The 25,119-nt window shown below is 45.0% G+C and overlaps 1 protein-coding gene across 3 annotated transcripts in view; it reads right to left on the reverse strand.

Annotated features, from left to right (window-relative positions):
- Nucleotides 1–200: 200 nt before the first annotated feature.
- The window catches only part of Fam168a (family with sequence similarity 168 member A), a 124,676-nt gene continuing 99,757 nt past the window's right edge, over nucleotides 201–25,119 (reverse strand). For 2 of the 3 annotated variants that reach the window (XM_052157480.1, XM_052157488.1), the window contains exons 3-9: nucleotides 24,169–24,249; nucleotides 18,642–18,668; nucleotides 13,097–13,222; nucleotides 6,555–6,697; nucleotides 4,252–4,426; nucleotides 2,614–2,744; nucleotides 201–2,061 (exon numbers count right to left, since the gene is read on the reverse strand). In XM_052157480.1, coding sequence (XP_052013440.1) covers nucleotides 2,632–2,744; nucleotides 4,252–4,426; nucleotides 6,555–6,697; nucleotides 13,097–13,222; nucleotides 18,642–18,668; nucleotides 24,169–24,249 — 665 coding nt within the window. In that variant the 3' untranslated portion in view covers nucleotides 201–2,061; nucleotides 2,614–2,631. The remainder of the gene's footprint in view (nucleotides 2,062–2,613; nucleotides 2,745–4,251; nucleotides 4,427–6,554; nucleotides 6,698–13,096; nucleotides 13,223–18,641; nucleotides 18,669–24,168; nucleotides 24,250–25,119) is intronic. The other variant, XM_052157499.1, reaches the window with a different exon arrangement.

The raw sequence follows: 25,119 nt of genomic DNA on the forward strand, positions 1-25,119 counted from the left end.
TACTGAAAAACTTTGTTTTAAAATAAAACCTTGTCAGCACCCCAGAACAGCTGAGTTTTCCTGGTCTTGTAGTTCCTGGAAGACCAGGAAGGTAGGAGCCTTAATTTCTGGCTCTCTGCCAGAAGAACTCTGACCTCCTGAGGACAGTCAGACTGTTTCTGAAGTCACTCCAGCTCAACGGTTTCCTTTTTTTTTTCCCCCCCCCTTTAGGGGAACTTGGGAAATAGGAAGGTGATGTCCAAGTTTAAAATGAATTTAAAATGAAAATAATTCAAGTCTGAAATATTACCAGTGATCCAATTTTACACAATAAGATATTCCTGTTCCACCCAATGAGGATATCGGCACTGCTAGCTGGGCACAGGAGGGTGGTTGGCCAGTCCATTTCCTGTCTGAGACTAGGAAGAACTTCCTTGTCCTGGGGTGGGTACCTCCTCTTCTCCCAGATGTGTCTGTGTCTGCTTGGCCTCAGCCATGTCCACCTCTCTTGGGGGTCCCCATTCTTTCTCTCTTCTTGGGATAAGGAGCTACTGTCCTAAGTGCATACATAGCCTCTCCTCCAGCCAGACCACTACTCCTTGTCCTGGAGTGGAGTCAGGTTCAGGATGAGCATTCCGGATGTCTTCATAGGGTTCCAAATGTAATTTCTATTTCTGCCGTCTGCCCTATGTGGCCTCTGACTAAGTCTTCAGTCCCCACCTTTGGAGTCCGTGAGGGAAAATAGCAGAAACAAGCCCAGAGGTCATCCCAGAGCTCACCAGGTGTGGGCACTGCTGACTTAATTTTTACAAAGTCAAGCCAATCCATCCCTAGCAAAATTTTTATAGGTAAAATGCCAGTAGTAGAAAGGCTGCATTTAATGCTAATTTACAGTGAGGTTCAGAGAAGTCCTTTCTGCTTCTCTGAGCCTCAGTTTCCTCATCTGTCAGATAGGGGAATGGGTGAGATGGTGGATGCTAATGTCCCTTCAGTTCCATGAGTATGAAATGATTATTGCTATTGTTTTCCTTCACTATCCTGACCTTCAGAATTGCCAGCTCCCACCTGGAATGTGGTTCCTTCACTTTGGCCGTGACATGGCACAAGGTAACCAAGAGCCTGGTCTGCCTGCCAGCCCCACAGACAGACATGTGCGCCCCAGCACTGGGAAGGGCAGAAGGGCAAGGGAGAGAAATGCCACCAGTTCCTACTCTCATCAGGAGGAAGCTCCTCAGAGTAGGTCCCGAGGCTCAGGCTGAGTGTGGGATTATACATACACCTGGCCTTCAAAAGCCTCCGGATGCTGGGATCCCACCACCAGGCAGCTGTTTGGCAGGTCTGGGGTCAAAGCATCTCTGAAGGAAGTGCCAGGTCAGTTAACATCACTGTGCAAATCAGAAGGTCCAGGCCCAGCAATGTGGCCAGAGGCCTTCCAGACTGAACTGAGCACTCTCCTGCCCCATCGCCACCTCCCTGGCACCTCCCTCCCTCTCTCCACTCCTCCCCAAGTTCTCTGCTTTCCCAGGTTCTGAGCCTGGGAACATGAAGCTGCTAACATTCCTAAAAACCAGGTGGGTTTGTTCTTGGTCTGTTGTGATGGTTCTTAGAAGATATGTCTTTGTTTTTGAACTAATCTTGCTTCAGAAAATGACAATCTGACAGAGATGTGGCCTTCTCGACAGCTCCAAGTTCCTACTATACACGGAGGGCCACACCTGTTCTGCTCTCCAAAGGAATGATGAACCATCACAATAAACCTCACTCTCTGCTTGCTACTAGCCTGGGATCCCAGGGACAGGATGCTTAGGGACAGGAGGAAGTGCAGAGAGCACTGGGCCTGCTTAGGCAGGAAGAAGGGATACAGCAGAAGGGCAGTGGCTAAGAGGGAGGCACAAGGGGAGGCTCCTAGGAGATTAGAAAAAGCAGCTTTTACAAAAACCAAAAATAAAAATCAAAACCATTAAAGATGCATAAAGTGACCCTTGCACTTCCGTTGTCTCTTCTTGCAATAGAGGTGGTGCTGCTAGGGGACTGCTCAGCACCGGTAAGACTCGAGTAGTTGCATACAATGTGACTCCAGATCTGGGGAAGAAAGGAATACCATTAGCGTGTGACACTCCACAGGCCACATGAGAGATCACTGGACTTTCTTCCCCCAGCTTGGGAGCCCTAGATGGAACCCTCTCTGCCTTCCCAGGGACAGCAGGCTCTGGGTCCATGGAAATGCTGTTGAGCTGCTGAGCACAGTGAGGGAGCTGGCACCAGGGTCTCCGCTAGGCTATAGTCAGAGCTGGCACATGATTTAGACTTCATGTGAAGAACAAACCTTTAGAAGACTTCACAAAGAACACAGAATTCAACAGCAGAGGACAAGCGTTAAAACCCCACCTCAATTTTAATTGGCCGAGTGATTTTAAACTATTTACCTATAAACATAGAGCTGAAGATCAGAACTACCATGAAAACTGTAACATTTGTGAGAGAGAGCTGTCTGACATTAAAGAACCCGGGGCAGGTAACAATAACGCCTGCTGCCTGCTTCTATGACACCAAATCCAAGCCAGGTCTTTTGCGGCAGTTCCTACATGTGTCCCCCAACTCCCGCCCCTTCGCCCCTACCCTGACCCTACTCACTTGGATGGGCTGCAGGCTTTACCAGTGCGGGGGCACGTAGCTGTACGCAGGGGTTCCTTGGGCCCTGTATGTGGGCATGGACACAGGGTGTGCCCCAATTGCAGTGTGCTGGGGTGTGGTCAGCAGGGTACCTGAGTGTGGAGAGAAGAGGATACCTGAGGAGGTCGTAACCTGGGTACAGGGGTGGAGAGGGGGAAAGCAGTCTTTGCATGGCTGCTCTTCCTGTTCATGTCTCCTGTCCGTCACCTTGGACTGCTGTAAGCACTTCTGAGTGAAGACAGAGTCCGTATTCTAAGGACCCTCCCTCCTGTTTCTTTGCATGCTTCTTTTATTGCACATACACTGAGTAGTAACTATTACCTTCCCTGGTTCTATCTTCCTTCTAAACTCACCTAGGGTTTAAGGGCAGGGCTCTGCTCTGCCTTGAGGACCCTAACAGCAGGCTGGCACTGAGCAGGTACCTAGCAGCCTGCTTTGTACTGAGCAGCCATGGTACCCTTTCTTATTTCAGATGGCAACTTAGTTGGTTCTTCAAACCTTGGGTCCCTATAAGGTAGTCACAACCCTCTAGTCTTCATGCCCTTCCCGGGAATGCCCATGGTTCTGCCCACCTTTCTTTCTTTCTTTCTTTCTTTCTTTCTTTCTTTCTTTCTTTCTTTCTTTCTTTCTTTCTTTCTTTCTTTCTTTCTTTCTCTCTCTCTCTCTCTCTCTCTCTCTCTCTCTCTCTCTCTCTCTCTCTCTCTCTCTCTCTCTCTCTCTCTCTCTCTCTTTCTTTCTTTCTTTCTTTCTTTCTTCTTCTTTTTTTTTTTAATTTGGTTTTTTTTCGAGACAGGGTTTCTCTGTACAGCCCTGGCTGTCCTGGAACTCACTCTGTAGACCAGGCTGGCCTCGAACTCAGAAATTTGCCTGCCTCTGTCTCCCAGAGTGCTGGGATTACAGGCGTGCACCACCAGGGCCCCGGCTCTGCCCACGTTTCTAAGGCTACACTTCCCATCTTTATCCCCAAGGTTCCTTAGGGGCAGGACTTCTCTCAGCTCTCATAACTAATTATGGGAAGTCCCTCAGGCTCCTTCCTGCCAATCCACAGAGTGCTGTGTGCTCCTTCCTGGACCCCTGCTGCTATAGGAGGCCCTCAGCAACTTTCCTCCCCTAAACCCCTTCTCTCCTGAACCAGCCTACAGCCAGAGGCTCAATCCCAACCCATCTCTCCCTAGGAAAAGTTGTTAGTTCTCTCTCCTGAACACCTCAAGCCTTTCTGCTAGACCTTCCTCGGTAGTGGTGCAGGCCCCTCCACTCAGGCCCTATTTCCCACATGCCTTAACCCTTTCCTTCCTGAGAAGAGACCACACTGAGTCTTCTGCTTGCACTTCCCGTTGTTCATCTCTGCTTAGCCTTCATTCATCCAAGACTCTAAGCCTTGCTCAATATGCCCACCACCTTGTATACAGTCTTTCCTCTCCCTTTGAATAATGTAGACTCTAAATTCTAGGTTTTAGCCCCTCCTTCCTTGTCTTCCTGGAAAGCCCCGTGCCCTGGCACTGGATTTCTCATGCTGGGCTGTAGCCAGTTCCATCCTGTTCTCAATGTGAGGAATCCCTGAAAGACAGCAAAGGATGCGTAGTCAGACACTGCCCTTACCTGCTGACATTGCCATGGTGGTGCCTGCCACCATGCCCATTGCCACACCATTGGTCCTGGGGGCAGCAACAGGAGCTGGGTAGATGGCAGAGGGAATGCTGTTGGGCTGGACAACTGTGGTGTGGTGGATGACGTGGGGCTGGGCGGCATACACAGGCTGTGTGTAGTAGGCTCCCTGGGAAGAGAGACTAAGGTTACATGGCTTCTTGGAAAGGGTAGGAAGCATGAGAGGAGATGGGTAAGGAGCTGCTTTTCCTAGGCTTTAAGCAACCAGGTAAGAGAAGCTCTGGCCTAGGCACACAGGTCTAGGCTGGGCTCTGCCGTGGCTCATTCTGCCCTGAGGTCAGTTCAGTGCTATGGCTCACCTTGGTTGGAAAAAGTAAGGCCCGCTTCACTCCATCTTGCTGCACTCCTAGAGTTACTATGATCAACTGCTGGGTAAGAGATTTTCTCCTTTAGCCCCAGCGCTAACATTTAAAAATTTAAAAAATATCATTCCAAGATGTTCCCTTGCCCCTAATTTAACAGAAAAGAACCCAGTTAGTTTCTCAGCATGGAGCCACCAGGGCACTGCCATGCAGGTGGGAGAATTAGTAATGGCCATCACACACTGGAGCAAATGTTGTTGTTTATGTTCATTCTGTCTTTATTGGGTGGTATTTCCTAAGATGTCTCTTCCTAGTTCCCCTTAGAGCAAAAGTGATGATGGAGACAGCAGTCTGAAGTGATGCCCCACTTCCTAGGTCACATGGCTGTCTCCTGGGCTATACAGTTCACAGGCCTGCTGAGCTCTGGGAGCAGACAGCAGTATCTGAGATTAATCATGAAATTCTCTGATCTTAATAGTAAACAGTAAGAGCCTCGCTGTACGTAACCTTAGAGGTTAGAGAGCACAGGCCACGCTACTACGCCACACTCGAGAAAAGCTGACCCGGGCCTCCTGCTTTCTCCATTTACCTATTCACTTATTTACCTTCCAGGCAGACTGGCCTTGAACTCACCGCGTAGCTGAGGATGACCCTGACCTTCTCCCCAGTACTGGGATTAGAAGCACATATTGTCATACCCCAGTTTTGTAGTACACCCTACATAGCTACTTTTTAAAAATGCTTTATATTAGTTGTTTAAACATATGTGTGTTTGCCTGCCTGCATATGTCTGTGTGGCGCCACTTGCAGAGGCCAGAAGGACACTGAAACAGGAGTAAGAGATGGTTATGCGCTGCCAAGTGGCTGCTGGGAATCAAACCAGTTTCTCTGAAAGAACTTTCGTTTTTGTTTTTTTGTTTGTTTGTTTGTTTTTTCGAGACAGGGTTTCTCTGTACAACCCTGGCTGTCCTGGAACTCACTCTGTAGACCAGGCTGGCCTTGAATTCAGAAATCCGCCTGCCTCGGCCTCCCAAGTGCTGGGATTAAAGGTGTGTGCCACCACTGCCCGGCCAGCAAGTACTCTTAACCACTGTACCATTTCTCCAGCACCAACACAGCTACTTCCCCGCCCCACCCCCCAAGACAGGGTATCTCTGTGTAGTGTCCTGTGGCTGTCCTGGAACTTGCTTTATAGGCCAGACTGACCTCAAACTCAGAGACTGGCCTGCCTCTGCCTCTGGAGTGCTGGGAATAAAGATGTGCGCCACCACTGCCTGGCAGCATAGCTAGTCTTTAAACTCAAAAAGTACTTTCCTTACTACTTATACCTCAGGGAGAACTGTCACTTCAGAAGAATGTGTCGTGACCATGCTGCAGCCTTATACAGTTCTTGCCTCCTATCAGTTACTCAGTTACACACATTCCCCAGCAGAAGAAAACCAAATGGGGCCAATGAGACATACTAAAGAGTGACTCACCTCAGGTCAGAGGGCTTGTAGCACACACAAAGAATATCTATATTCTTTCCTACTTTGTTCATAGATTTTATGAAGGAAAGGAAGGTGTGAGATTACAAGAGGGGAGATCAAGACATGTGATAGCATAGCCTTAGCCAGCCAATAGCTCACTGTGTGATCTGAGACAAGTCTTTCTCCACCATAGTCTCAGCTTCGCCACTTGTTCAACAAAGGAGCTATGCTAGATGATGTCTAATGGCCCTCTGACATTTGGGGCTCTGTTAACCTAGATGAGCTCACATTTGACCCTTTAGGAGTAGGGCAGACCAGGCAGTCTTGCAGGAATATTGTTTCAGTGACACACAGTGACAGCTGGCCAAGCCCATTAACTGGGAAGAAAAGACATTTTCTTCCTCATCCCATGCCACCCCATCCTTGCTGGAGACTCCTGAAGAAGAGGTCCTCCGTGTGTACCTACCTGGGCATACAGATTCTGCTGGGGATAGGCACTTCTGATTGGATACATGGCCGTCTGATAGGGGTTGGGTGATGGGGAGTAGGGGGGTGGAGCAGTATTACTCTGGGTCGGTGGGACCTTGTATGGTGTCCCTGCAGTATATCCTGTACCAAGGCATAAAAGAGACGTCTAGTTAGTTGGTAGAACAGCACTGCTTGAAGGCGGCAGGGCCCTGTAACAATTCCTCACACAAGAATGGGTTGAATCCAGCTGCAAACACAGACAGGACAGACAAGAGATCAGGGTTCTATCCTCAGAGCCCTGGCCCCAGGCAGCTCCCTCAGCCTGGCGCCTGTGGGCTGCAAGTACGATTTAGGTATGCTTTAGTTCTCTGGGTTCCAGGGTTCTTATCCAAAAAGAAAAAGACAGAAGCTAGAAGCAAACAGTCTCGTCTCTCTGGGGCCCTCTCAGCTGACGGAGCCTGGGGTTCTGAGTTGCCTGTATGAAAAGACGGGTCTACACTTAGAGACGCCCCTTCTCCTCAGTTCTTACTGCTGTGTTCTCATTCTGGCTCCCTACCCAGCATCTCAGGACATCTGCGGTTTTATCTTTCTCTATCTTGCTTCCCCCATTCTCTCCTAACCCTTTGTTTTTTTACTCAGGGACAGGGACTCATTATGATGCCCATGTTGGTTTCACATGTATATCCTAAGTGTGTTCTGCCTGCCTGCCTGCTTGCTTGTCTGTCTGCCTCCTTATCTACCATTATGGCCTATATCAATAATAGCCCCTTCTTCTTCACCAAGTCTGAAGATAAAAGCCCCATTACAAAAACACCACTCAAAGATCCTTATCCTCTAGGATGTTGAAAACTTTGCTCTGTAGAGTTGGCCTTTCCCGTCTTTGCTGTGACTTGGAGAAGGGCCACCCCTGCCCCAAACATCTGAGGTTAGGAATTAGACATGCATTGACCTAGAACCCATTCTTGCCCATATCTCAGAAGGATGGACAGAGTGAGGCTCAGAATCAGGCCAGAAGCCATTTACAGAGCTGTCATACTGCTACCTTTAGTCATCTTAAGTGAGAGTTTATGTTCATGGCATAACTTGACAGAGATCAGCAAGACTGTTCTTAAGAGTCACCCTATGGATCCTGCTGATCATCAAGGGACCCCATCTCTTTTACACAGGAAATCCAGAGGCTGAGTGAAGCAGGCCTCTTTAGGAACCTCTAAAGACTAAGTTCTTCTATGGGAACCTTAGTCTTAGGACCCCAGTGGGGAGACGCTGACTTCCCCCTTGGTTCTATACTAGTTGTATCTGGCTGCCATTCCTAGACTTTTCTGGGCTTTAGCTTTGGCTGATAAGATACTTACCAAAGACCCTGTTAGCTCCATAGAGCTTTTTCTACAAAAAGGGCAGGAATGGGGAAGGTACAAGGTGAAGCAGGTTTTTATTGGAAGAGGAGATGCGGACTTAGGTCTAGCTTTCCTTCAAACTTGGTTAAACAATGCCAAATCTCTAGATCTTAGTTTTAAGAGGAAAAGGAAGAAGTATTTAACCATAGTGTAAATGGTGAATTTCTAAGATAGAGTATGTACAAAGCTTTACTTTTCAAAATTTCTTTACTGTAAAGTGTGTGACTCTCTCTCTCTCTCTCTCTCTCTCTCTCTCTCTCTGTGTGTGTGTGTGTGTGTGTTTGTGCGCATGTGCATGTGTACCTAGGGTTTCCCACATACTAGGCATGTACTGTACCCCTGGGCTATATTCCCCAGCTCACTTTTTAATCTTAGTTTGAAATAGAATCTTATTAGATTGGTCAGGGTGGGCTTGAACTCACTTTATGACTCAGTCTAGCCTCTAACTTTCAATCTTCTTATTCCAATCTCCCAGTAGCTAGGATTCTAGGCTTATGCCAACCACCAGGGTGGACCAACTGTTCCTACTAAAATGGTAGTTACAAAGACCATATGACCCTTGAACCTAAAGTATCTGTTATTTGGTCTTTATAGACCAGTTTACTGACCCTTAATTTAAAGGTTAAAAACCAACCAACAAACAAACAAACAACTTGTGAGGGTACTAGGGATATAGCTTCAGGGACAGACCCTTGACAAAACTATGATCTCTAGTACAGCAAACTAAAAACAGACACCCAAACAAAAGCCAAAATCGAGATGTGGAGGATCCTGCCAGAATTTATTGTCTTTTCTATACAGGTCACCATGAACCAGAAGCTGCCTGTCTCCAACTACACTACCTATAGAGTAGTGGTTACGAGCAGCACGGGGACCAACTAACTGAATGACTAACGGGGTCCATACAGGGGGCCTCTTACTTTCACTCTCAGTGTGCAGAGACAGTCAGAAGTGTCCCCTCCTCGGGCGCACAAGCATACTGCTCTCAGAAACTACAAGAGGCAAGAGCTGTTCTGTGACTAGGTTGGATGAACTTGGAACACAAGCTCCAGGATTCTAAGATTCTAACATTTTACAATTCTTTAACAAGCCAGCAATGAAGGCAGCTTTCCTTTACGTGACTGGAGAACATGCTCTGGAATTTCTAGCTTTCCCAAGGAAGGTGCACCAATCCATCTAAGCAACAAAAGCATCACATTACAAAGTATCAGGGTTGCCCCCTCTGCAGAAAATCAAAAGGTTCTAAGAGACCATGGTAGAATTTGGTTTATACAGCTAAGAATAACCTTGTAGAAGAATGTTCCACCTTCATGTTAAGAAACAAGGCACACACACTCAGAATACAAATCAGTATCTAAATACCCTTGGCAGTCAAAGAGAGGCTGGCAATAGCCTGCTTTGCATCTCTAGAAGTTTGGGATGGGAAGCAGAACCACAGAGCTGGAAGAGATCTTGGAAATCTCTAAGATGAGAGCTTCACAGATGAGAGATGCTAGGCAGAAAGTGACCGCACAAGAAGCACTCAGTAACCACAATGCATCTCAAGGTCACCCTGAGGGGCAGGAGGATCTTCGGGGAGACTGCAGAAACCATGCACGCTCAGGCCTTTTTCTTGAGATCCTTTCCAGTCAGTCTGGCCCCGGGAGTATCTCATTTGGACTAGATCGTTTCAGAGGGCATTTCTGATGTTGAAATTCTAGGTCCTGAGTATTTCCATAGGACTTCTATGAGGACATTCTATATCTTGTCCACATCCTAGGGAACACTGAAGATCTAGGGCTGCTACCCCAGGCTTCAGTATCATAAAGTTAGGGTTTATCACTGTGTGGATCTAGGTAAGAGAAGTTGTTGGGCTTGTTGCAAAATTATCTCATAGGTTTTTATTCAAGTAAATTTGGACCCGACTCACTGCCTGGAGGCCTAGCTCTTTGAAATGAATGCTAAATCTGAAGGTCACAGAATGGGAACTTTGGGAAGCTATACCCTTCCTTAAAAGACATTTGAGGCTTACATTCAACCTGCTCTCTTTCAGAGGAAGAACCTGTAACTTAGAAATCCTGTCATTTTTCTAAAATTTCATGGCATATCTATAGTCATAGAGCTGGCTCAAGTCCAGAGCTGATGCTATCCTAGGTAGAGCTGTTTCTGAGTTAACTGTCTCTACAGTACAAACTCGGGCATCTGTTATATTGGCCTTTGTATCCCCATTTCACTAAAGGCAGTGTCATGAGACAAAGGAGTGCCAGCTCTGCCTTCTAAAGAGGCTTTGTTTATGATGCCGGCCTGCTGTTTGTCTCGGGTTCCTAGCTACTGTTTTAGGCTCTAGCAAAGGGGAGAATATAAAGATACTGTGCGCATTAGCAAGACAAAGCCTCTGCTCTCTGAACTCTGCTTCCTGAGCAAAAATCTTTCTCAGTTGTAGAGCCCTGTCTATATTCAAAGACATCGATCTTGACAAGGATACCTTTTACACTAATTGGTTTATTGATCATCAGATTTATATATCAGGACAAAGTCTGGACAAAGCAGCACTGTATCTCTGAATCTTGTTGTGACCTCTATGTCTCCTTGTTGGTAGTTAAACAATAAAGCACTGAATAAGTAAGAGAGATACCTGATTATGAACAGGCTTTAGCAAGTAGTGGTTAAATCGGTATGAATTTGTCAAAGTGCCCTGAATGTAAAAGCAACAAAATCTGAATGCCTTTGTGAGCCTGCATGAGTCAGTCAGTCAATCAATCTCAAATCCATTTAAAAAGATTACATCCATTTATGTATTACTTGCTTGAAAGTGATATATTTTGGTCCTATCTAGAAACTTGATGGCCTCTCTAGGAGGGGAGAGCAACATGTGACTGCTGGACATTTCTGTTGGACTTTTAGATTTTAGCACAGAAGGTAAGGCACTCAAGACTGCCTAGCTGTAAGAAGGGAAACCTCTAGAAGGAATAAGGCCATTATTTCTAAAGATATGTGAGCAAAGCCTTTAAGGCTAGCTTACTGATGAGGGCAGCCGGAGGGAGGATCTTGTGGGAAGGATACAGGTAACGACTTCTGGGGGAGAGTCTCAAGAGTCCGGTAGCTAGCAAGGACTTTAAAGGTGACCTAGCCCAAGGCCACCATTGTACAGTTCAAGAGACTAATAAACAAGCATAGCTAGGAGTTATCCGAAGTTGTATGGAATCAAGTCTAGAGTCCTGGTTCTTCCACCCCAGGTCTCTTTGTGCTGCACTGCAGTAACTGTGCCTTTATCCACCTACCTTTGTGACATATGTACAAATCAATTTACATTATATAATTTTACATACATTCATTCATTTCTACTTGAAGCTCCTGGAAACCCCCCCCCCACACACACACACACTGCTGCCCTTCCTCATTACTCTTTTTGAGATCAAGTCTCACCGTGTAGCTCAGGGTGACTAAAAACTTGCTATGTGTCCTAGCTTGGCTTGAACTTGTGATTCCTTTGCTTCAGCCTCATGCGTGCTGGGACTACAGGTGCTCACCATGAGCTACCATGCTCACCTCATTTGTCTTTTGAAAGAGTAAAACCAGCTTCATGAAGAATCGGGAATGAGAGTCCTAGCTCAAAGTTATCTTTTTACAGTTGTGTTGCCATACTAATTATACAGCATTGGGCATATTACCTTTTTTTAATTCTGCTTTCAAAGAGGGATAAAAGTCCATCCAAACTTCATAGGACTATAATTTTGATCGAATGAGGGGCTGATTCTGAAAGCAGAATCTACAAAAAGGTATGCCATGCTGAGTTAGTAAATGCTGACAGGTAAGGACAATAACAACAGGGAGAAAAATGACATTTGTTGTTGCTGTTTGTTTCTTTAAAGACAAGGGCTCACCATGTAGCCTTGGATGGCCTGAAAATCATTATGTAGACCAGGTAGCTATTATCTTAGAGAAAGATCAACCCGCCTCTGCCTCCTGAGTCACCAGTAGGATTTCAGGAGTGTGTCACCATGCCAGGCTTGACATTGGATATTTAATTTATTTATTTTTAAAGATTTATTTTTATTTTGTGTGTATGAATTTGCCTGAGTACATATTTGTGCCCCACATTCATGCCTAATAAAGAAAGAAGTCAGAAGAAGACACTAGGTCACCTGAAACTGGAGTTACTGGTGGTTGTGAGCTGCCATGCAGGGGCTGGGAATTGAACATGCATCCTCTGAAAAGAGCAGCCAAGCGCTCTCAACTGCCGAGCCATCTCTCTAGCCCCAACACTGGGCATTTTACACTTGATCTCAATCAAAAAAGCTGAGAAGCAATGCCATTGGATATTTAAAGGAAAAGAAAACAAAGTCACTGAATTCTCTTAGCCTACCTGGTAGGCTACTTCCCTACAGCATGCTGCTAAGGGCTTGTCCAGGGCCTGCTGCCATAAAGTCAGACGTTAGTGTTCCCATGGCCGACAGCTGCCACAGGCACAAGTTCTTCCACTTAGTACTTCCTAAATGAGGTTCCTCGCTGGAATCATTTGTGTTACTAATGAGCTGCAAAAGTGACATCAGTTACCCCACTGAGCCTCAGGATGAACACGCCCAATCTGGCTGCTGGCTTCTGTCCATGTCATTGCATGTTCACATAGTGTAGCTTACATGAACTAGGGTAATGTTTCCTCTATAGAAGACACTTTTCCTTTCCAGAGGAATATCTAGAAGCATTTTGGGTGTGACAGTGGTGCTTTGTTTCTGGCATCTAGTGGAGAGTGGCTACAGATACTACTAAACATCCTACCCACGCATAAGAAAGAACTTATGTGGCCCAGATGCCAACAGTGCTAAGTCAAGAAATCTAACGGATGGGAAGAGCCGCCTCTGTTCAAATGGACCCTGGACCTTTTCCTTAAAATTCAGTAAGTCTCTCACAAATCCAAGTTCTTGGCCCAGGAATGCTCCCCTCTCACTGCTGTGGGATGGTATCCTAAAGCTAAAGGCATGATCAAAGATGATTATCTTTCTTGAATGTCAAAGTCCACTGTTCTTGCCTGAGTAGGAAGGAGAACCTCTTAAAACAGTGTTTACATTAAAAATGTCACTAAAAGAAATTCTCTTTCCTTTCTTGCTACAAACAAATCAGCCCTAACCAAGGGGAAGCAGGATAGGAGGAGACAGGCTGTATTTACTGAAAGCCGCAGAGGATGCTTGGTAAGCTCGGTTCTCGGTCCCGGTGTCCACTGGGAGGTGGAAGGTGCCTTCGGAGCCACAGGACGATGAGTTCTGTGGCCAGGCTTGCTTCATCAGCAGAGTGGCTTAAGGGAAGACACAAGAATGGCATTAGGCAGAAACAAGAAGCCGGTATCACCAATTACAGACACAAAAGCAAGGGTCTTGTGCTAGACAGAAACATAACTCAAGGAGTCTGCTCAGACACACAGAATGAGTCAGCCTTTTTGAGATGGGATTGTAGGTTGGAAGGAGTGCTGAACTGAGCTTCCAAATGGCCTAAATCCAAGGAAACCTACACTTAAATACTAAAACTTGGGGTTTTTCTACCTACAATAAAAACCATGAAGATGCCCTTGAATATGATCATTTTCTATCCGAGCTTCTAGTCTAAGACTTACGGTATATTCTGCTACCACCTCATTAACACGAAGCAACTTGGCAGTCCTTGACAGTGTGGTGGGCCAAATTAAGGAGGAGTCTTTTAAAAAAATTCCCTGTAGTCTGAAACTTATCTGAGGTATGGTTAATAAGTGTGAGTTGCTTCCAAAGAGAAACTACATTTTACATGCGCCTCCCTGGGATTGCATCTCTTCTAACGACTGAGCTGTGCATGGCAGCCTCAAGGCCAGAGCATTGTGGCTCTGCCATCAGCCATGCACCGGGCCTGGCCCTCCTTAACCAACTCCTTCTGCATACCAGCCATGGTCAGACAAACATACTTCTTGCTTATATCTGAATATATCCTAATAGGCGGTACTGCATGCTCGAACTGAGACAGCTCCTCATGAGTTAGAGATAATTCTCTGGCATCATGAAAATACATGTCAAACTTGGGCTAGGTACGTAGTTTGTTACAGAAATTAGTTTGAGATATGTAGAGACTTTCCTGGATAGCTCAAAGCTCAGCTTAAGAAATTTCATTAAGTGCTCTAAAAGTGGGGAATGACTCAAAAACTTACCGTCATGGTATCCTGAGGGAAAGGAGAGAGGAAATAGGGGAAAATGCCTTTATAAAAAAGAAGAGAGAGGGAGGGAGGGAGGGAGGGAGAGAGAGAGAGAAAGAGAGAGGGGGGAACAAGGAAAAAGGAAGGAAAGAAAGAAGGAAAGAAGAAAAAGAAAACTACCCTTTCACACATGAGAGGAGACACATTTTTGATCCAAATTTCTATTTTAAGGTTAAAAAATGATTAATTCTTTCTTTATACTATCTTTTCCATTCTAAAAAGATGTTGGAAGTTTTAGACACAGATTATTCTAAAGTATCTTAACAGTACAGGGGCTGGACTGACAACCAGATGAACCTGAAATATTTTAATAGGTGGGTATGGAGAGGCGGGGAAGCATAGGAAGAGTACGGTGGCCCTCTAGATCCCCACAGGGCTTGCCACCTCCAGAGACTCTACAATGCCCTGGCTGCCTGGTTTACACTAACATCTCTGTTCCTTCCATCACAGAGTTATAATGATGAGGGAAGGTTGTGGATTCTGCTGAGTTTTTCTGAACTAGAATCAAAATATAGCTCCATAGGCTGACTCTGCTTGCATTAATGGCCCGCAATATATACAGCAAATGCTGAGGAATGAGAAGGCAATCATGGGCAGGAAAGTGACACTAAAAGGAGAATCTGGCAAGAGAAATGGAGACAGTACAACTCCATGCAGAGCCCAGAGCCCTTGCTAGACAGCCAGGGCAGTCAGTATGGGGCTTCTACAGAGGGGAATCTGCTTTAAAGAAACACCTCGGGTGTCTGTCTCCAGAGGATGGGATGCTAATATGAAAAGAATTAATGAAGGATCCAATTAGTGTCAAAAGTCTTATCACAATGTCTCCAGATTCCGGGACTGACATTCAGTGTAGCTAGAGAGCACAACTATCCACAAGCAAATCACTGCTGTGTCAAATCTGCAGCTCTGAGAAGTCAGACAGAGCAAGTTCATGCCCTAAGAGCTCAACAGGCCTCTACCAAGAACCAAACGGTCTCAATTTGGCCGTAACAATTTGGAGAATTTAGAGGTCCCAATTTGTTCTGTTCTGACTTTTTTTCCTTCTTCTTCTGAGTAGGGCAAAGTTATGATTTTCATTATAAGCCAAGAGTCTGACAAATGCCTGAAGGACTGTGTGACAACTGAAGTTAAAATCAGTCACAGACTACTGAGACCTAACTGCACTCAGCATTAAGGGGAGTGCCACGGTGGACAGGAACACACGTGGGTTACGTCACTGCACACAAGGTACTTACAGTCTACTGGGGATGCAACTCAGCCACACAGCAACCAGGGAGTGAACAAGACAGCGTGTCACCATAAAACAAAGTTGCAGATCAATTGGGAAAGAAGCAAGTGTCATTGTGTTGATGACTGTCTTTCCTAAGCAATCACTTAGGCTAAACTTTTACACTTTACAAATAAACTAGACGTTTCTTCTAGTTTTATTAACAACATTTTCTGTATTTTCCTTAATGCTTGAATAATTAATAATTAAAAAAAGAGATACATGTAAAAACTAAATGAAAATAAGTTTTTAACAGTCAATTTAACCTCCTCATTAACTGTACGAGTGATATCTCTTTCAGCTCTACAGTAATCCTTTCTGAGGACGATAGCAATGCCGAGCTTGACTGCTGGATGAAACCAGCAGCGGTAACTCTCAGCAGCATGGCAATAGAAAGAACTCTCCGTCAGGTAGGCCTGTTTGGGGTGCCAAAAGGAACTACCTTCTAAAAATGTTCTATCCTTTGATATCACAATGAAAACATTATTAAGCCATCCACTTAAGACTTTATGTAATTATTATAGATGTGTAAAACGGACAAGAGAGTAGAAAAATAAAAGAGACAGCGAAACCACGTGGAGGCCTATGAGCCTGCCAGGATCTAGCTGTTGATTGTTCACTTCCTGGATATGGGACCCTCATGCCCTCTGACACTAGAACAATCTGTTAAGCACATTTACAAAGAGAGGCAGCAAGGGACCATCATCCTGAACCATGTCCTGAGTAAGAAAATGAGATCTAGCCTGGGCTCTGCCACCTACTAGCTGTGAGACCTTGGGCAAGTCACTTAATTGTCTGAGCTTCCATTTTGTTGTATTGTAAACTGACCATTCCCGGTTGCTTCACAGTACTGATAATATCATCAGTCTTAATGGTTCTGGTAGCCCTATGCTTCCATTCCTATAGTTATGGCCAACTCCAATTCAAGCTCCCATCTCTGCCTACTTAGCCACTTTAACTACAAATGCTCTGGGTCTGGTCTTTTTAAGTTGTCCCTTCTAACTTCCAAGCAATAGCCATACTGGTCTCTTAAAAACATCCCATGGTTCTTTGTTACCTATAGGCTACAAATTCAACTCTTTGTATTGGAGACTCCTCTGATGTAATACTGACGATGTCTTGTGGTTTGAACTGAAATATCTTTTATTGGTTTTTTTGTTTGTTTGTTTTTTTTGGATTTTGAGGGTTTTTTGAGACAGGGTTTCTCTGTATAGCCCTAGCTGTCCTGGAACTCACTCTGTAGACCAGGCTGGCCTCGAACTCAGAAATCTGCCTGCCTCTGTCTCCCAGAGTGCTGGGATTACAGGCGTGCGCACCACCGCCCGGTGAACTGAAATATCTTACATTGGCTGACAAGACTAAACACTTGGTCTTTGGCTAGAGGTGATATTTTGGAAGACTGTGGGACCTTTAGGTGGTACAGCCTTGGTAGAAATAGGTCATTGAGGGTAGGCCTTGAGGTTGTATAGCCTGGTCCTACTTCTCAACCACTCTCTTCTTCCTGACTCACAAATCTCCCTCAATTCTCTTATCATCTCAGCCTCCAGCCCACACCATTGTGCACAAGCTGCCCATCACTCTCAGAGTGTGCCAGGGAGCTTTACTCTGCACGGTGTGCTCTGTTCAACTAGCTCTTTCAGCACCTCTCTCCACACTCCGCCTGGCACACATGGATTAAGTAATCAGTCATGAGCTAAAGACTCAATTCTGTAATGAAGTCTTTTCCTCTGCCCACTGTCTGACCACATCAGCCCATATAACTGACTATCCTGTGAGTCTTAGAAGCTCCTGTCCCTAGTTGAATGTTTCCCCAATAAACTGTTGAGTTTCTAGAGAACAGGGGGCTTGTCTTACTGGTCTTTGGATCTTCACAGGCCACTGTAGTGCCTGGCACAGAACATGTTATGAATCACTCCATCCACACGTCTTCATATTAGACGTTCTAATTCAGTGGTTCTCAATCTTCCTGATGCTGCAACCCTTTAACACAATTCCTAATATTGTGGTGACCCAATCATAAAAACTAATTCATTGTTACCTCATAACTGCAATATTGTTGTTATGAACCATAATGTAGATATCTGTGTTTTCTGATGGCCTTAGGTGACTCCTGTGAAACCCCAACATAGGTTGAGAACCATGTTCTAATCAGAAGAATGCAGAAGGATGTAGCTTTCTCTACGTTTTTAGGGTCTTTTGTTTGAGTTCACAAAAAAGCAGCCTTGCATAAATGGTAAGTGAAACAGTTCTGTAGCTAGCAGTATTGAAATAATAAAAATTACAAGGGAATGGAATGTTAGCATTTAAAAAGACCTTGAAATCATGTGACATGAAAAACTTTATGGCCTGGGGACATTAACAAATTGCCCAAGATCACACAGCCTTCAGCAGTAGCAAAAGAAATTTCACAGCTCATCTTCTGAAAGATGTACCATGTATAAAAACATTCATTTTCCAACAGTAAGATTAAGAGTTGAGAAAATATTCAAAGATTTTACAAAAACATCCTAAGCAGCCCAGGTGAGTGTGGTAAAAGTGGCAAGTCTCTCCTATGGTCCCTTACTGTCTACGACAAGAAGGACCTAGTAAAGTTACACCGCTGGGACCCTCACAGGTGCCCACAAGTTCCTGTGGTGCCTTGGGCCTGGAGTGCACACTGCCCAGAGAACTCAACTCACATCTCTCACCCACTGGCACACTTGGCCCGTACCTTTCATCATCCAGAAAAAATGCTCCGAAAGGGCGGCCAGAGCTCAAGGTCTGGGTGAAGGCAACAGACTGTATTTAAGTCAACCAGGTCTTCAAACATGTCAGACTGCTAATGGAAATGAAAAATCTGATCCTGAGGCCATCTGACTGGTGTTTAGGGTCTAATAGGCACAATCAAGGGGCTCCTCAGAGCCTACCATTAAGCTAACAGAAGAGCCACACACAGGCCTTAGAATTTTCCTTCATTTGTTTGAGTCAGGCAGCCAGGTTAGGGTGTGAAACGCCTTTTAGTGCCATGATCCTTCATTGCTGCCCTATGGGAATGGTTCATGTGTGTCTCCAACCCATGATTTTGCACCATCAGACATGTTCCTGCATGCTATAGGAACTGCTGCTAGGCCACCTGGGGGAGCCCAAGCCTAGGAGATGGGATTTGGGGAGGGAAGGAAAGGGAATCTACCATTGTTACAAGATAACACATTCATAGGCCATAATACGGATGAGGAAAAATAGCTCTCCTACCATAAGCTGAATGCAGGAACTGAAACTCTGTTGGATAGAAATGTTAGTTGAAATTACCACTAAGAATTTGTGCAAAGTTGTACATATTGCAGTTCTATAACAGACTTGTTTCAAGACAGCAGTTTTCCCCAGGCTGCATAAGAAGCAGAGAATGTGGAGGACAGGAACAACCTCCCCCTGGAAAGGGTGACAGACTTGCCATCCAGGAAAGGTTATTTATTGCACAGAAACCTCTCTGAATGCTGCAGGATATTCCAGAGAAGGGACCCAAAACTGCCTGATATGAACAGGAGTAGGGTACTGTTCTTTGCTTGTCTATATTAAGACTATTTCAATTCTCCCAAGAACTGTGGAGGGATTTCAGGCATGATGAAGGCTTTACAATTAAGAAAAAGATTAAGGCTCAGGAGATATGGCCACTACAGGCCTCTCAAAGAACTAGGTCTAGTGTAGAGACATTCCATTTAGGACAGTGTTGTGCTGTAGAAGGAGCACAGGCTATGGGGTCAGACAAATGGGTTGAATCTCAGATACATGGCATTTTAAATTTAATTCTGAAGGTTACTTAATCCTCTTGAGCTAAACTGGAGGCAAGAAACTCTAGCTAACAAGACAAAGGTAGAAAGGTCCACTTGTAACTTGCCCTGCAGAGATTTTCCTCTTTCTCCTAGGTTTGTAATTTGGGAAAACTTTATGTATAGTTCATATATAACTCTAAGGGGACAGAGATGAGAACATGCTTCTTATGAGAGTTGACATTTTCTATTTAGTCTTCTTTCATTATCAAGTTACATTATCAGGAATATGTTAAACCCTTTGTTCCCTGGATTCTGAAAAAGATCTCTTGGCTAGCTCTTGCCTCCCATAAGGCTAAATACCTAAATATGATTCCTAAAATCAGTAAACACTTGGGAAGAAGCCCATGTAGCACACTGCTTTTCAGAACCAATGAAAGAGTGAGCTTTCCCCTGTATCCTGGGCAGATGAATCTAAGGAGCACAAAGGCTGCTAAAAATAGGATCTCTCCAAGCAATTGCTTGGTCTCCTAGGAAGGAAATTTAAACCTGAGTGCCTGGCTCCTTGTAGGCACCGCCCTGCATCACAAATGGCCAGCTCTGGCAGAAGCTGAGAATCACCTATACTGTTCCCTCTGACCTTGAGCCTTGAAGACAGGAACTTCTTGGTAACAGTCAGGCCTATGACGGTAGAGGTAAGTCTCACCCGGTGTGTAACAGACGCAGCTCTGAGTGTTCGAGCATGAGTGTGTGTGTGTCTCCAATATCACACAAACATTTGAAACAGGGTTAATTCCAGTTTGATACTTCTTCTCCCCCCACCCCCTTCCTTCCTGTTTTGTTTGCCTCGAGACAGGGTCTCCCATGTGGTACAAGATAATCTTTAACCCATGTGTAGCTAAGGATGGCCTTGAACTCTGATCTTTCTGTCTCGACCTCCAAAGTGCAGAGATAATAGTGTGTGTCACCTTGCCTGGCCAGTGTGTACTCTCAAGCACAGTACACTTTACTGTGGATTTGGGTTTCTGAATAAATGGTCTGGCTTACTTTAATCAAAGCTTAGACGTGTCTTGACTTTTTAAAGCACTAATCCTTAGGTAGAGGCTTCTTTTAATTTCAGTATTGAAATGTAATATTCTACACACAGCAGCAGCTTTCCAGACTTGCCATGTTTTCAAGTCTCAGACTCCTCTCTGCATTGCCTTCTTCTCCAGCCTGGCTCCTGTCTCACACTTCAGTGTCTGCCCACTGTCTCAGCAATGACAGGCGGTTAAGAGTTCTGGTGAGCGGCAGGATGTCAGAATGCAGATCTAGCTGCTGTATTTCAGTAAGTTTCTGCTTTTCCAATTGGAAACTGGGAAAAACAAAGTACTCAGTTTGTTGTACTATAAAATAAGTTAATATCTATAAAGAGTTTCAAATTGTTGCTGATACAAATGAAACATTGAATTAATCGAAGTTTTGTTTTGGTTTTAAAACAGGGTCTCAATTATGTATCCCTAGCTGGCCTAGAACTCATAGAGATCCACTTGCCTCTGTCTCACAAATGCTGGGATTAAAGGCATGCACTACCATCCCTGGACTAATAGCAGTATTTTATTCCTTATCCTGCCAGCTACTTGCCAAACTGATCCTTAAATAATCCTAAAATCTCTCAGCACGAGTGTTGAATACTCTTGAGAAGGTAGCTTACTGCTAGAGGCTCCCCCCCCCCCCCCCCAGTGCTAGTCCTGAGCCACCCTGCACCGTAGGCATTCACCTCCTGTCACTCAACTTCCCAAAAGAAAAAAGAAAACAAACATTCATCAGAGTCCTCGCTGCCACCACAGCTGCCGGGAAGCCTAGCTCCATGCTCCTCTGGCATCTCTGCCTTGTCTTCTATTTGCCCTCCCACCAGTGCACACTCACACCCAAATGCCCCTTCCTTCCCCCACATGCCCTTCCACACTGTGCCTTTGTTTTTCTTTTCTTGGTAGCTGAGTCTCTGGAAAATATGCGACCCTACCATGCTATACATCACCTTTCCTTTCTCTGTGTCACTGCATGCTGCTTCCCAGGCTCACCACCTCCCTGACTACAGCCAGTGGGGTCACTAGGATTCCTGACTATGAAGACAATAACTTTTCTGTATTTGTGACCTCACTGGAAAGTCTGCCACAACTCACCTCCTTCTATTTTAGGCTGGGTTACAAAGCCCATCACAGCTTTCACAGTACTTGGATTGAAATCACTTATGTACTGGGATATTTCATAGTGGTCTCTTAGTTTTTAAGATAGAACTCACTGATTTGGTTATTTTATAAGATAATTAGTATAGTTTTTATACTGTTGCTGCCTATTATTACAGATTTGTGGCAGGAGAATAATGCATCTTACTTATTAAAGAAAATAGACATTAGTCCACATGTCACTGTTCTCCTTAACTCTTTTTTGTTTGTTTGTTTGTTTGTTTCGTTGTCTTTCGAGACAGGGTTTCTCTGTGTAGCCCTGGCTGTCCTGGAGCTCGCTCTGTAGACCAAGCTGACCTTGAACTAAGAGATCTGCCTGCCTCTGTCTCCCAAGTGCTGGGACTAAAGGCGTGCAGGCAGCTTCTTTAAGGAAGCATCACCTACAGTACCTTCTAGAATGAGGTACTTCAAGGGAACATCACTACAGTACCTTTTAGAATGAGCATAAGACATGTATAAACTATTTAATACAGACCATATAAACACTTGTTATGGTGATTAATTTGGCTGACTTAAGAAACATCTAGAAACCTGATAACGCACACATCTAGGTATATATGTAAGAGTGTTTCTAGAGATGACTGGGTCAAGAGAGCTTTGACCTAATGAATCATTTAATCCACTTACGCATTCCACAGTGGAGCAGATTACGAGGCCGTGGTAGAACAAGCACCCTAAGTGGATGGAGGAAGCAGGTCGTGGTGTGCCCTTCAGGGCTGTACCTGCCTGGCTTTTCCTATTACCACTCTCCACCTTCTATCAGCCATGAAGTGAACAGCTCCCCTCTGCTACATTTCTAGTACCATGGTGTCCTCCCCAAGCACATGGGACCAAGACTTCATGAGCTGAACCTTGTGTGACATGGTGAGCTGAAACGTATTTTTCGTCTCTGAATTGTTTTCTCAGGTGTTTTGATCACAGTTGAACAAAAGTAGTAATTCAGGACATATTGATAGCTCAGGCTAGCTTTGAATTTGCTATGTAGCAAGTACTGAGAGTATAAATGTGCACCACCATGCCTGCCTAGAATAGTTTGTTACTGTACAAACAAGCCAAAGAAAAATAAAGAAAGGGGCTCCCTGTAACTTCACAGCATTTGTGTAATCCGACAGTAATTCCAGGGCTCAAATATAGGTCTATAAATACAGCCCATGCTCTTCTCTGCCCTAAACACCTCAGAAGAAGGTAAATAACTATACAGAGAATTCCAGATCACCTCAGAAAAGCATGGAACGGGAATCTGCCAAAGGCTCTAGTATATAAGCTGTTGTCAGTTAAAACAGCTCTTTTCCCGGATGTCCTGACCACAGGGAGGTTGAATTAAAGAATTCCTGGGGGCTTTTCAATTGTATAATAGTTACTAAATAAGAAAACAGAGGGGGGGGATGTGACATTTAAGGCCTTTCCAAATGTGTTCCTTGTAATCCGTAGTTCAGATGATCCAGTCTCTCTTAGTCTATGCATCCCCACTAGTTCTAGACTCGGTGTCAAGTTCCACACCTCCACCGTGCCTTACCATGCTCTGCCCTTGCACTGTACTTTCTTCTGCTGTGTGCTTCCACGGGCACCTCCAACTTCTGCCTCATCTCTTCTGATAGCTCCTCTGTGAAGTGCCCCCTCTCTTACCTCCAGGTAGAATGTGGTTCTGCCTCTGTTCTGATATGTGTTCTTTTTATAACACTCACTAATACAATAATATTAATATAGTTTATCAATAAAATGTAGTACATTTATTAATATGTCAGAATCCAAAATTAACTGTAAGTGCCTTCAGACAAAGATGACAAGTTTACTTCTTCTGTCCCAGTATAGAGGACATTTTGCAAATGCTTAGTGAGTGAATAAAGAACTTACATAAATCACCTGCCACCCTGAGGTAAGCAGTTACATGGGAATCTTGGGAAAGCGAGGTAACTGGTCCAAGGCTAGACATCTAGGGAGAAGGCTAATAGAGATTCAAACCGAGGAGGCTTTCCTATGCACAGAGCCCACTCCTTCCCCTGATCATGTTTCCTGGGTGTTAACACTGACTGAGCCCAGGAATTAGAACAGCAGGGGATGAGGAGAGAAAAGTTATGTTCCTAACCCCAAAACAAGAGGGGAAAAAATCTTTTCAATATTTTCTTCAGGTTTTTTGTTTGTTTTGTTGTTGTCTTTTTTGGTTTTTGTTTGTTTTGGTTTGGTTTCTTTCTTACTATGAACTCAAGATGATCTCAGGCCGTGGCCTCAACCTCCATGTGCTGGCATTAGCAGTATATACCATCATGCCTAGCACCTCCTTCAGGAGTCCCAGCCCATTTCAGGCTCTCTGTTCAAGTGCTCTATGTCTTCTATATCTGAAAAACCAGCAACCTGTCTCAGCCTGAACATGGCTCTTCACTCTGGCGGCAAGTCTCTCACCCTGTTCCAAACTCATACCCCAGAAGGAGAGGGAGGGGTGGAGAGGGAAGGGGAAGGGAGGGAGGGACAACGAGAGAGAGGAGGATTCCCAATGGCAGCCTCAGGCTCGAGAGGGATGAAGTGGCTCTAAGACGTGGAGGCATGTCTCATATATTCCAGCAGAGGAGGGGCCACCCATAAGTCCCAGAGAGAATGAAGGAGATTCTTCTCCTACCCCCACCCAGACACTGCTCTGCCCCAGTTCCCAGAGGGGACTCTAAAGAGAATCAAGCCAGAACTGGCTGACTCCAGGACATAGTAAAGAGAAGGTCCACCCGGTGACTCTGTTGCTACAAATGGAAGCCTATGCCCACCTCCTCACTGCTGCCCCCACCCGCTGCTTACCTGGAGCATAACTGGGGCTGTTGGTCGGGTATAGGCTGGGATTGTAGGCAGGAGCAGCTGCCGGGTACGCTGTGGGGTAACCTACAGAGACATCAGAAAGGCCTCAGTTAGTTATGCAAGGGGATAGGAAACAATCTAAGTCACAAGCTTGGCTTTCGGTCTCTTCACAGACTATTTCTAACTGCATACACGAACAGCTTTCAGATTTCAAGAGAAAAGTCACAAAATAGTGCAATTCTATTTTTAAAAAGCAATACATGCAGTATGTCTGCCTCTTCACTGTACGTGGGTAGAAACAGTGTAGACATTCATAGAGTAAAACAAACTGACCGTCACATTCCCGCCACAACACTACTCTCTTCCCAAATGGCAACCCCTTCAGCACCAACAGTTTTGGGATCTATTTTGTTCGTACAGTTTTCTTTTATTATTATCACATTTTGGGTGCATGTGCATGTAAAAGCATGCACTTTTACCCACGGAGCCATCTCACTAGCCCTCAGATAGTTTTCAATATATTCATTTTTTTCTAAAAAAAAAAAAACTATTTAAAAAGGTTTTATTTGTGTGCATGTATGTATACATAAACGTTCAGATCACTGCACATGTGTGAAGGGCGGAGGACAGTAGAGTCAAGTCTCTCCTTTCTGCTGAATGTGGAATCCAGGCATCAAGCCAGGTCAAAAAGTTTGTACAGCAAGGGCCTTTAATACAGTGAACCATCTAGCCAGCCCACACACCATTTTGTTGTTGAAATTCTAATGTGCTATATATAAAATTTGTCATTTTAACCACTTGTTATCACTTTAATGCTAACATCCCTCCACAGGCTATGTGCTTGACAGCAGATCCCCATCTGCTAGCACTGTTCTGGGAAGCTGTGGAACCTAGGAGACACGGGGCCTGGTGGGCACGGGCCACCAGGGGCTCGCCTGAGGATTATGATTTGGC

Source organism: Apodemus sylvaticus, chromosome 1 (assembly GCF_947179515.1).
Source record: "Apodemus sylvaticus chromosome 1, mApoSyl1.1, whole genome shotgun sequence".
Taxonomy (NCBI): domain Eukaryota; kingdom Metazoa; phylum Chordata; class Mammalia; order Rodentia; family Muridae; genus Apodemus; species Apodemus sylvaticus.